Source organism: Danio rerio, chromosome 4 (assembly GCF_049306965.1).
Source record: "Danio rerio strain Tuebingen ecotype United States chromosome 4, GRCz12tu, whole genome shotgun sequence".
NCBI lineage: Eukaryota > Metazoa > Chordata > Actinopteri > Cypriniformes > Danionidae > Danio > Danio rerio.
The window spans coordinates 5,604,657-5,617,688 of NC_133179.1; the positions used below are offsets into that span (position 1 = coordinate 5,604,657).

Consider the following 13,032-nt stretch of genomic DNA (forward strand, 5'->3'; position numbering starts at 1 on the left):
GCGGACATCTTGATTATATTTTCTGAAAATAAATAAATAAAAGAAATATTAAAATGAAATTTGTCTGGCATAATCTTTAATGAATAATTTTTTTTTTACACACATAAGAGATTATTACTAAATGAATCCCATCTGTTCAATAAACATACTGCTTATACAACTTTCTCATGTCTAATTTTAATGTAATTACAGTGTCTTTAATACATCCTGCTTCAGAAAAACTCAAGCATTAAAAACTGCAGCCAACAAAACTGCATCACACACTTATAATAAACAACACGTACAGTGTCTTCATGTGGATTTGATGTGAATATAGGTGTGTTCTTGGCCGGAATGGGTATTTATTATGGCGTGGCAGCAGCTGAGAAAATCTAACATTTAAGAACAGAAAACGTACCTGTGCTTTTAGCCTTCACGGCTTTAGTCGGCTTTTTCTCTTTCTTTTCCTTCACAGCAGGCGTGGCCTTTTTTCCCGTCTTCTGCTTCACCACTTTGTCCTTTTTCTTCTTTACTGTGAAAGTCTCATCCTCATCATTCTCCTCTTCCTCAGTGAAATCAGCATCACTTTCTGAATCTGCAACATCCGTCAATAAAAACCTGTACCTGTTATGTGCTGAGAACAGATAAATGAGACAGAACTTTCAACTATAACAGATCTTCAGATTACCTGGTGTGTTTTGTGGCTGGTAGTCATCATCATCTTTGTTGCGCTTCTCTTTTTGTGATTTTCTCCGCTTTTCTGAGGATTCTGTCCATTTGGAAGGCATGGGAGGGGACGAGTCCAAGCTGATTATATTCAGCCCTGAAAAATAATATTAATGGTAGTAGAGGAACAAAGCTACACGTGACTCTTGATGTAATATTAATGTATTACTCACAAAAGTCTTAATCAATCTTTTATATCAATGCCACTGGGTTCTGAAAGAAATCTAATTTCAAAGCATTTTGATAATGGATGCTTTTCACACTTCCGGGTTTCTCAGTGGTGGAAGTCATCATAGTTTGTTAAAACTTAAGAGCGTACAACAAATCATTTTTACAATCCTATTTGCTGAAATAAAACAAGAAAAACTCCACGATGGTGTTATCAAGACTTTCAGAATAAGAAAAAAAAAATATTGTAAGACTGATAATGGCAGCCAGAAGAGAGAATAACGTCAGATTTACTCTCCCGCTCCATAGACGCTGCATTACAAATATCTCAGACAAGCAGTAATTTGTTTTTTTTTTTGTGTAATTTGATGCAAAGATGATATAATACATACATAAATACATATAAATGTCCAATCAAGAGTTCACACTTAGTTGATGATTGATTATAAAGCGTATTTGGCATGCTGTTCCGGGAGAGAGCCCTGAGCTCATAAGATCCTCGAGCCCGGGGCTCCCTCCCGTTTGCAAGGCAAGAGGGGAGTTTGAGCTCAGCTAGGTCTCGAGAACTCCCCTGCTGTAGTAGCTAATGAACAGATAGTGTTTGCTCTTAAGAGATAACTACTTACTAGGAGCATGTCTATGGTGCCGATTTGGATTAGTCAATTAACTTGTTGCATGTTTTTGGATGGTGGGAGAAAACCAGGGAACCCCTGGGGAAACCCATATGAGCATGGAGAGACATGTAAACTCTGCACAGAAACGTCAGGAAAGAAGGAGGAGTAGGGGTGGAAGGGGGGATTCTTCAATACGAGGATGGTTGTAATATGAAACTCAGGGTATTTATAGTGGCTTAGGAATCGTCTGATTGGTGGATCATAAATTGGATAATGCGGGACCGGCTGCAAGCAATCATGATCCTCTCGAAATGAGTTTATAAATAAACTTCACTACATTTTTAAAAAATCTGAACATTATTAACTTTTAGGGATTAAAGATGCTGATGACCGTCAAATGCGTCATAACAAGTCTTGTGAAAAGGGTCTATTTCAAAATTCTGATTGTTGATAGAAATACATTACCTAGACTTCTGCCATCAATGCTACAGTTTGACAGCACAGGTGGAGATTCTGGACGAGGCTGATCCTCACCTGCTGTACAAAATCATGCTTGATTTAGAGAACAGACTGCAAAAAGGTCCACTCTGTTCATATATCGCAATATTTATGGAAGAAAAATAAAACATCGCTTGTCTAATATCATGCAGCCTTAAATTAAATCACAGGCTTTCTACAGGTTTCATCAAGTCAAGTTTAAGACTTTTTAAAACCTTTAAAGACCATTTTAAGACCATAATGAATGAAATTTCAGACTTACACAAGGCTAAACGCTAAAGATTTTTAAAGGTCAAGAAAAAACCTTAAAAAAACACTAAAGACAATTGTTGATGTAAGGAAGTTAATTAATCCATATTAATAAGTAAATAGAGTTAATAAATAAACGTTTCTAAAAACTTTTAGTGAAATATATTGTTAGGGATTGGATGGCTGTTAGCCCGATTAGACAGCTATACATGGACATAGGAAAATTAAGACCCGTTTAAAAGGATTTAAGACCTTTTTAATTCTTAAAATGTTTTTTTTATTTTTTTTATTTAATACATTTTAAGACTTTTCAAGACCCCTCAGAATCCCTGAATCAAGATAAATTCCAAGACAAAGAGGAAACAGTGAGTTTGTGACCGACTAAAAAAAGACAAAACACTTACCTGGATGTATATCATCAGCACTGCAGTGTATTAAAACAGGTGGTGCACATTGTGGAGGCCGAGATCCACCATCATCATCTGCAATAATACAGTAAACAAAAGTAAAAATAGCTCTACACTTCCAGAGCGAGACGATTTAACTTCAGAATGCTTCATACCAGCAGATCCTCCGTCTGACTTGGTTGTAGGCTCTCCGTCTTGTGCTTTTGAAGCTTCACGCAATGACAGTGTTAGGGCTTCCTCTAAATCTCTTTCATAACGTTTAGCATCCAGAGACACCCTGAAATAACAAATAAGATAAAGCTGGTTTTATATTCGCACATTCATTCAGCGACAACTTCTAACATGCTAGTTACATTGTTAACATGGTACTTTGAAATCACATGTAATTACAACTTTAACCACAACATTAGCACTATTTAATTGACTGTTAACAATTGTACTTTGATAGTCATTAGCTGCTAATATGATTTCCCTAATTAAAATTAGCAAACAATACTTTTCTAAAAATTATAATATAAAGGAGAAACTCTAAATGTGTGAATATAAAACCAATTTTAGCCTATTAAAAATAACACACCAGCGAATCAGTCGTTTTCCACATTACACACTGATTTAATGCTAATAAAATGTGCTTCGGTAGAAAAGACCTCTTTCTGCTTTCAGAGCTGGCGAGATCGACATCCCCATTTGCAGGTGTGCTTGTAGTCTTGCTGGATTTCTCAGAATCAGAATCTGTTCGAGCTTTTTTGGGAGGAGGTTTCACACAGGCAAAATCCTCATCTGTCACACAACACACATAAGATCGAGGTTTAGTTGGTTTTATATATTTGCACATTCATTTAGTGACAACTTGTAACACGCTCCTTAAATCGTCTACTTTGAATAATTGGTCTGAAATCATATGCAAGTATGACTTCAAAACAGCATCAGCACTATTTTAATTGACTGTAAACAATGTTGTGCAAAGCAGTCATTGGCTGTTAAAATGATAACTCCTTTTTAGAATTACCAAACAATCCTTTTATGAAATTGTATTATTAAGCAGAAAGTCTGATTGTGTGAATAGAAATCCAACTTTACCTCAATCCACATAAGCACATTTTCAGGTCCATCCAGCCTTAGTTATTATTTTGAAGTAATATAATAATACAAGTTAAAATCAAATATCTCACCATCATCGTCTTGGAAATCTGAATAGTTGACAGTCTTCTTACTTCTGATGACACACACAGAGACAGAGAGACATAATAACTCCCTTAATAAAGCATTCCAGATTTCTGAACTTAAAATTATTGATTATGAAAATGTCATATATATTCAATATTAGAAATGGGACGATAATGTGGTTTGGAAAAGTCAAGGTTTTAAAACCATCAAAATTTTCTGCTATCCCAAGATATGTGTACGATTTTTATTATTTATGTATATTTTTGTTTGTTTTTAGGACAACAGTATCTCCAACAACAAAAAAACATCCAAAGATGCCGTTTTAAATGGTAAAAAATGTGTGTTTTTGAAACTAACAAAGACAGAAGACGTCTTACTTGAATAATTTAGCCTGACATCTTTACTGTTCAAAAATATTATAAATGTAAATATCATAAAGCCATATAAGTTACAGGAGTCACAAGGAGTTATTGAAAATCTACTGATCCACTGTAATCTAATGTATGATTAAAATGATTTCATAACAAAGGGGAAGACTTATTTAGAAAACTTTAATACATACCTGGATGGTCTGTCCATTCTTAAAGTCAAATCAGATCTATAAATATCTCACTGTATGTCCTATGAACAACAACAAACTGACGCTATTGTCGTGTTTTATAACCTTGCGTGATATCGACTGAACGTTAAGCAACGGAACAAACAGCTAACTCAAAATGTATGTCTATATAACTGTAAAAGACACTGATAAAGCCTGTCTTATGTAAAAAGCACAGCACAGATATTGTTGTGGTCCCTAATCCAACCCGCCTGAAAACAAACTGCGGAAATCCATCTGAATGTAAGGGATGTACAATTCGTTAAAAGTACTGTATATTTAATAGTTCCAATTCAACGCCAAATAAGTAATAGAAAATATAGTAATAATGATGTGGGATTTTATTATGGTTAAAAAACTTAAACAAAAATTGTTTCGCCTTTTCAAAGCTTTTGCGCGTTTTGGGAAATGTCGAATCTGCGAATGCGACTCTAACGTTATATTTGATGAGCGCAGACGCGGCTCTTGATTATGTCACAAACTTGATTAAAATAATTACACATTTAAATGAATCTTTCCACTGTATTTAAGTGTTTTTTTTTCTGCAGGTAACAGTATAGAGTCAATAAGACAATAATGTAGTATGCTAGGTAGCCTTTGTAGCTATTGCTAACCCTTAGTTTAATTTATTTCTCTATTCTTTAGACTATATAATCTGATTTTTAATGTCGTTTGGGGGGGTAAATAAAATTCAAAGATATTTTTTTTTATATTTTAAAAGCAGATTAAATCTGAAAGTGTAGCTAAATATGACATTTTTTTCTTAGCCTATGCCTAACCTAACTGTTCTTAAATTAAAGTCCATTTACATTTTAAATTAGTAAAACAACACAATTCCCACAGGCCTAAACATAGCCTAAAATTAAATTCCTCTTAAGCAGGTCATAAATGTCTTTATAAATCCCTTCCTAACATTTAACCCTGGAAACAAAACTGTGGGAAGGTTTATTCTTGGAGACTGACGCAGACTGATGTTTCAGACCCATTCATTAATGTTTAACCAGCGAATGAGGGTCAGCACAGACACAAGCCTAAACCAGTAACCAAACCAACAAGTCTTAAGCATACCATTTTGCTTGAGTTAACGACAATATTATAGTTATTTATTTATTTTCTGCATATAATCTCCTAGCTTATTTATTAATAACAAAATGAACTTGAGTGAATGAAGTCATGAAACAAACTTTTATTAATTCAAAACGGGTAAAACAGATATAACATTTCCCTGCACTTAAAGCATCCATATAAATATACCATAAATAAACCATATGTAATTAAATAAATAAATACTTTCTTGGTTGTCAATTGTTTCTCCAGGTGGTGTCCAGCACCAAAAGACAAACACATGCTGGCAGCTTTAGTGATGTGCAGAAACTACACTGGAGAAAATGGTTCATTGGAATGCTACTATTTTTAAGGAAAGTGGTTGCAAATCATTTACATGCGATTACATGTAAATGATGCATTACAATTTAAACAAACAAGTTAAGTTGAACAATCTAAATTGAAACTTTATGTTTAAATTCAGCTCATATAAATAGCTTGCAACCACTTTCCTTAAAAAATGTACATCTAATGGCTCTTTTTTCAGTGTACAGCCTAAAGAATCTGCAGATCTACACACATGACATTGCTTTCATTATAAAAAACATTTATTAATGATGAAAATATTACGGTGCCACACAACTAACTTTGCGCAAAGCAGCGGCGGGTCCAGACTCAGAGTCACATTTGGCGGATTTATCCGACAATTGCTGCAATCCGAGGACTTCCAGGGCTCGTGTCGTGCAGAAGATCCCATGGATCATCATCGGAAGGGGAAACAAGGGTTTCTCTAGAGATGTTTTGACCTTCTGAGGGCTCAAAATCCATGTCTCCATCATCCTCCTGCGCGGCTCTGGAATCAGACTCCTCCGCGTACCGGAGCGCGTTCAGCGGGTCTGTTGGGTTCACCTGCCGGTTCCTGCGCTCCCGGTGCTGCAGGCGCTCCAGCGGAACCGTGTTCTTCTCCGACAAGAAGAGAGACGACTGAGGGAGGTTTTGTCCCGCTATAAACGCCTGTTTGGCCCCGTCCAGATTAAGCAGTATGCTGTGTTTAGTGGAGTAATACACATCACGATGGTTTTCCAACAGTTTGTGGTGGAAAAGACAGTCTTCCTTATTGCAGATCGTCTAAAAGTCAGAAAAATAAGCACATTTTATAAATCAAAATAAGTTATTGCAGTGTCTTGCCATTTCAAACATGTTTTTGTGTACATTTTAAAGATATAAGATAAACGTTTTGTAGCTTCTCCGTCATTAAAACAGTCGTAATAGTTTCATTGCTGTTTTTTTTTTGTTTGTGGATTTATTCCAGTAAGAGAAATATATAAACATGTTCACGAGATCATTATAAAAATATTATATAGCCTGCAAGTCACATTACAAAGAAAAAAATAAGAAAAAAATAGGCTATTTTGATTACAATATAGGCTAAAAATGTTTTAAAATATATTGAATTAATTAAGAGCATTAGGAAAGCTATATCTTTAATATGTTATAAATAAAGATAAACATAACCAGAGCCAATGAATGTTTAAAAATAGCACCAAATTAACATATATATACAAGTATTTGATTTAAAAAAAAAAAAAAACTTTATATGCAATTTTAAGGTAAACCGTATGCATTTTTATCAAAAATTATTTTTATCAAGCTGAATTAAAAAGTAACAGTTTGAAAAGTTTACATTGCTAAATTTAGCTTGCTAAAATCAGATGTTGCAGGTTAACTCACCGTGTTCATGTGTATAAACTATTTATAAGGAATCTTATTTACAACTTAAATGTGTTTATTTCCAATAGATGAATACTTACAGATGTGAAAAGGGTTCCTCCTGTATCCATGCACAAAAACCGGTTACTTTTCACTCCAAATATCGCCAGACGGTCTCTGCTTTCTGTTTTCAATAAGATTACACCTGTTGAGGGTATAACATATGATGAGTATGCTTTGAAGGAAATTGTTTTGCATTGTCCTATAAAATATATATAATTATGATTTATCTACTCAGGCTTTACTGGTCTTAATCTTCTAAATATGGCTGGCATTATGTTTATTATAAAATAAGGTTATTTTTTTAATTCCACGAAGAACCATCAGGAACTTTTTCTGGGAATTAAAAAGTCCTGATCTGCAACAGGTAGGCTACTCACTGTATGAGCCCCGATTTGTAGTTTTGCGCACGTGTCCACTCGGGCTGATCTCCAGGTAGTAGTTGTTTAAGTCTGAAGTGGTCTGAAGGTGGATGTATCTCCGCGGGTTCCCCCAGTTGGAGCCCAGCAGCGGAGAAGGATTGGGGGCCGCATCTGCAGGTCTGAGTCCCTGGAGAGCCGTGAACCACAGCGCGAGGACGGATGAATGCAGCATGTGCAGGTTGGAAAGTGCGCAACGCATCTTGACAGAGCGCGTAAAGCCGGGTGTGCAGAGCTGAAGAAGTTGTGATGCGTAAAAGTTCGTGAGCGCGGCTATTTAAACGCATCCTGTGCCACTCCTTTACGCAACACTCTCCCCCAGAGCCAGAGGATGTGAGGGGGCGGATTCAGCATGTCCACCTTCTGTTTGTTATGAAGGTAATTGACTGGTAAACCATAATTGGTTTGTCAATTTGGCACCAAAATTGGCTTTCTAAGTATTCAAACGTCTTAAAATAACATTGGAAACAGAAAATGCGAAATCTGCTCATTTTTTAAACATCTCGTGCATTTGAGAATCATTTGGTGTTCTCAATGATAAATAACCATGCCATTATGTGTAAGCCAATATAGGCCAATATATAACTATGATTAAATAATTCATCAATGAAACTCACTACTCGATCAGCATAACGCACACTGTAAAAAGTAAAAGCAGGGTTTCACACAATGCCTTCATGTTGTCCCAACACAAATAGACTAAGTTGACTTAACACTTCTGACAAATGTATGTGGATTAAACAAAAACATAGGTTGTCCCTTTGAAATCTCAAGAATTGTCTTGTTTGTGCACGCATAGAGATTTAGCATAAAAGCGCTTGCAAAATTAATAGCTATACACTGAAAAAATATTATTTATATTCATTATTTTTTAAAGATTTTCCAAACTATTTATTTTGCTAATCATTTTGGGCTGAATTTAAGCAAGCAAAAAAAAAAAATTATAAATAATGTTCAACATAATTTGTTTAAAATCCACCCGAATAAATTGTTTTCAAACACTTACAAAAGTATAGTAAATGCAATGAATATTATATTTCAGTGAAGGCCTATAGTGAATATAATAGTGTAATAATAAATAGAGTATTGGAAATCCTGAAGTTTCTACTGCTGGCCAGCAGAGGGAACCTGTAGCACATTCACAAACAGTGACTAAAGCAGTAATGCACAAACATGGTCTTAACCTGAATATTACATACAATAACTTCAAAATGCATTCATTCATTTTAGTTTTGGCTTAGTTCCTTTATAAATCTGGGGTCACCACAGCCGAATGAACCACCAACTTATCCAGCACGTTTTTACGCAGCGGATGCCCATCCAGCCGCAACCCATCTCTGGTAAAAACATCAAAATTATAAAACAAAATAATAATAATGATGGCTATTTTATGTATGTTTTCATTACATATCACTATATATAAGCTGTAATACATTTAAATTAATTTTATTATATCATTATTTTCCACTCATCATTATTAATTGTAAGACTTATTTTATATTTAAACTTTCAAAATATGAAAAAATGGCAAAAAACTAAACACAATAATTTGGGCTTTAATATTTATATTTTTAGAATATAAACTTTCTGTATTCATACTGTGAAAGAAAGAAAACAACAGCATTATTAGATCTAGATATAAAAATATAAAATATTTCCCAAATGATGTTTATCAGAGCAAGGACATTTTCACAGTATTTCCTATAATATTTTGTCTTTTGGAGAAAGTCTTATTTGTTTTATTTCAGAAATAATAAAAGCAGATTTAATTTTTTAAACACCTTTTTAAGGAATAAAATTATTAGCCTCTTTAAGCTATATATTTTTAAGCTGTATAGAAGTGTCTTGAAAAATATCTAGTCAAATATTATTTACTGTCATCATGGCAAAGATATAATAAATCAGTTATTAGAAATTAGTTATTAAAACTATGATGTTTAAAAATGTGTTGAAAAAAACTTCCCTCTGTTAAACAGAAATTGAGGGGAAAAATAAACAGGGAACTAATAAATCTGATTTCAACTGTAGGTGTTAAACTCAGTCCCTGGAGAGCCACAGCTCTGCACAGTTCAGTTTAACCCTAATTAAACACACCAGATCAAACTAACTAAGTCCTTCAGTTTTGTTTGAAACCTAAGGGGAAGTGTGTTGAAGCAGGGTTGGAACTAAACTACAGTATGCAGAGCTGCAGCAATCCAGGAATTTGAAGCTGAGATTTCTTGTGATGAATCAAGATTGAGACACAATCTTCAAATAAGCATGACAGAAAAGAGGTTTATCAATTCCTTGCGAGTCGTTTATTGAACTGTTTGATGTTGTATAAATGATCTGTATGAGTGGGACATCCTGACAGCGTGACTTGAACTGGAGTTGAAGTTATTTCTAGAAAAGTGTCAGTTCTGGACACCGTAATCTTGACTGGACTTGCTACTTGAGCATAATTAAAATAGGGAACAAATGCACACACGTATGAAATAAAAGAAAAAGAACAAAAATAGTTTTATTAACATCAGGAATATGATTAAACGGCTGTGCACAGCACATACGTAGAAAAGTAAAGGAAAAAAAATAGTATTTTTCAATATATCTGTATTCATACATAGCCTCAGCGCTTGTTTTCAGAAACACATGATTATGTCCTCAGTTTCAGTCACAAAATCATTGCGAGAAATCATAACTAAGGCAGGGGTGAGAGGTATAACAAGCAGACGCGAACACAATCCTTTCAAACAAACACAAAACAGCAAATGCACACTGTCTATTATTTACATTCAAACTTAAACTTTAAGTCAGGATTGGCCAGGGGTGTGAATTATTTCATGCTTGACTGTATATATTCTGTGATGTATTTGTTGACTGTTTACTCGATTAATTGAAATATTCATTATTCATTTTCCTTCAGCTTAGTCTTTGTGGTCGCCACAGCGGAATGAACCGCCAACTATTCCAGTATATGCATACGGCCAATTTAGTTTATTTTAATTCACCTAAAGCGCATGTGTTTGGACTGTGGGGGAAACCCACACCAACATGGGGAGAACATGCAAACTCCACATAGAAATGCCAGCCCAGTCGGGACTCAAACCAGCGACCTTCTTGCTGTGTCGTGACAGTGCTAACCACAGAGCCACTGTGCTGCCTAATTGAAACATGTATGAAGTAATTTATTAGTGACCAAAATCCAGAAATGACTGTATTAAGTATCCACAGACAGCAGGGGTCTTTCCTCTCACTGTCACAGGATCAGCCACACAAAGCATTTCACAACAAAGACACAGCAAATCCAAAAACAGCCATCCGCTCTAATGCCCGAAGATTCCCGAAAGCTCCATCTGTGAGCAGGATTCAGACGCTGACAGCTCGCAGTCGTTCACGCGCATACGCTTTTCTCATGAGTGTTTGAGTGCAGCGTCTAAAAGGAAACCGGTGTCTATATTCTATGCCCAATAAACATTTTTACAGCTGTTGCTATAAATCCACGCGACATACATCAGCAGATGAGAAGGCTCCGATTCCCGAAGGTTCACGCACATCGCTCATTCTTCAGACTGTCAGAATCAGGACACAAATGAAGCAAACAGCTCCCTGATTTGCACTCCTCATGTCTCACCTAATCAAATCTGATATATGGAAACATATGCGAATTACATAAGACATTTAAGTTCATATTTCATCAAATATGTAATAAATGCAACGCATATATTTACAAATATTGCAAAAATGCTGATTACATCTTTTTAACTATTGCAATTACAAAAATCTACATATACAGCGGGCTCAAATTTAAATATTGCATATATAAAATATGTCATATATGCAAAACATATTTCAAAATTAGATTTTTTTCAACATTTTAAAACATGTTTTGGATAAACAACATAATTTATATCGGTAAGATTCAAATATTTAGTTTGCATATGTAGTATTTCGAATTATTGCAAAACAACAGACATTTTTCAACTATTGGAATTACAAACATGTACCTATATATCATGCTTGAATATATCACACATAATTATATATAGGTTCATATATGGCCATACAACTAAGATATTTAAACATATATGTACACATTTTTAACTCCAACGGTTGAAAAAGTCAAATTTTGCAATATTTGAAACTATATTATGCAAATGTAACATATTTATCTATGTAAGATCAAATATGTAGCTTGCATATATATTGAAATATAGCAAAACAACAGATGACATTTTTTTACAAACATGTACCTATATATTATGTTTAAAATTATCACACATAATTGTATGTGTGTGTGTGTGTGTGTGTGTATATATATTCATATATAGTCAAATGTCATATATACAATTAAAACTAAGATATTAAGTGTGCATTTTATTTGTAAATCTAATAATTGAAAAAATTAAATATTGACTGCAATATTTCTAAATATGTTTTGCATATACGACTATTATATACATGTAAAATTAAAATCTGTAATTTGCATATATTTAGAAATATGGCAAAAAACAGATTACATATATAATTTTGTAACCACTGAATATGCAAGCATGTAAATATACTTTTTGTATAAATATCTTACACATAATTATATATATTTATATATGGCCATTTGTGAACATATATACAATTAAAACTAAGATATTTAAACACATAAGTACATATTTGTATTTCAAGTACAATGCTTGAAAAAAATAAAATGTTTAAAAAATGTTTTGCATATTTGACAAATATTATATTTTTATAAAGTAAAAATAAGTAATTTGCATATAGTTTGAAACACTTACAGTTTGAAATACTTTTGGAATTACAAACATGTACCTATACATAATGTTCAAATATATTACACAATTATATATACATGTTACGTTAAATTATAACACACATATATTAAAATATATATATAATATATTTGAACATATATGTACATATTTGTAATTCTAATCGTTAAAAAAAATTTAATTTAGCAATATTTCAAAATATGTTTCGCATATATAACATATTTTATGTGTAAAATTCAAGTTTGTAGTTATCATATATTGCCATATACTGTATCTGATACCTATGTAAGCGTAATGCTTCTTTACTGCTCAAGATATTATAACACATTCAGAAGACATAAAAATGTGATTAATAGTTTACTCCAAATTACTTCTAAACTCTGATGAAGTTTAATCCGTTAAAAACGCTTCTCGCTGACACCACTGCATATCCATGAGAAGCTTAGACGTTTATGTCTAATAAATGTGTTTTATTGTCTTCATAAGTGTGCAAGTCTCACCGGGACTCACAGTGATCTGAATTCTTAGACACATCAGCTAAATACAGTCCTCAATTTCACAGCAGAACAAAACCCAAAGGACTAATGACTGAACGCCTTTGGATACAGAAAAATCTCCTCACAGATGAGACCA

At 33.7% G+C, this 13,032-nt stretch overlaps 2 protein-coding genes across 8 annotated transcripts in view; both read right to left on the reverse strand.

Moving 5' to 3' along the window:
* The window catches only part of rad51ap1 (RAD51 associated protein 1), a 40,371-nt gene that overhangs the window by 2,032 nt on the left and 25,307 nt on the right, over nucleotides 1-13,032 (reverse strand). For 3 of the 7 annotated variants that reach the window (XM_073946075.1, XM_073946076.1, XM_073946079.1), the window contains 7 exons: nucleotides 3,814-3,857; nucleotides 3,289-3,421; nucleotides 2,797-2,918; nucleotides 2,639-2,716; nucleotides 1,953-2,024; nucleotides 668-802; nucleotides 398-574 (listed from right to left, as the gene is read on the reverse strand). In XM_073946075.1, the coding sequence (XP_073802176.1) occupies nucleotides 398-574; nucleotides 668-802; nucleotides 1,953-2,024; nucleotides 2,639-2,716; nucleotides 2,797-2,918; nucleotides 3,289-3,421; nucleotides 3,814-3,857 (761 nt within the window). 7 annotated transcript variants of the gene reach the window in all.
* fgf23 (fibroblast growth factor 23) lies at nucleotides 6,137-7,860 on the reverse strand. The gene is given in 3 exon segments (NM_001009564.2): nucleotides 6,137-6,578; nucleotides 7,262-7,365; nucleotides 7,601-7,860. Coding segments are annotated over 3 exon segments (777 nt in total). The 5' UTR covers nucleotides 7,842-7,860; the 3' UTR covers nucleotides 6,137-6,146.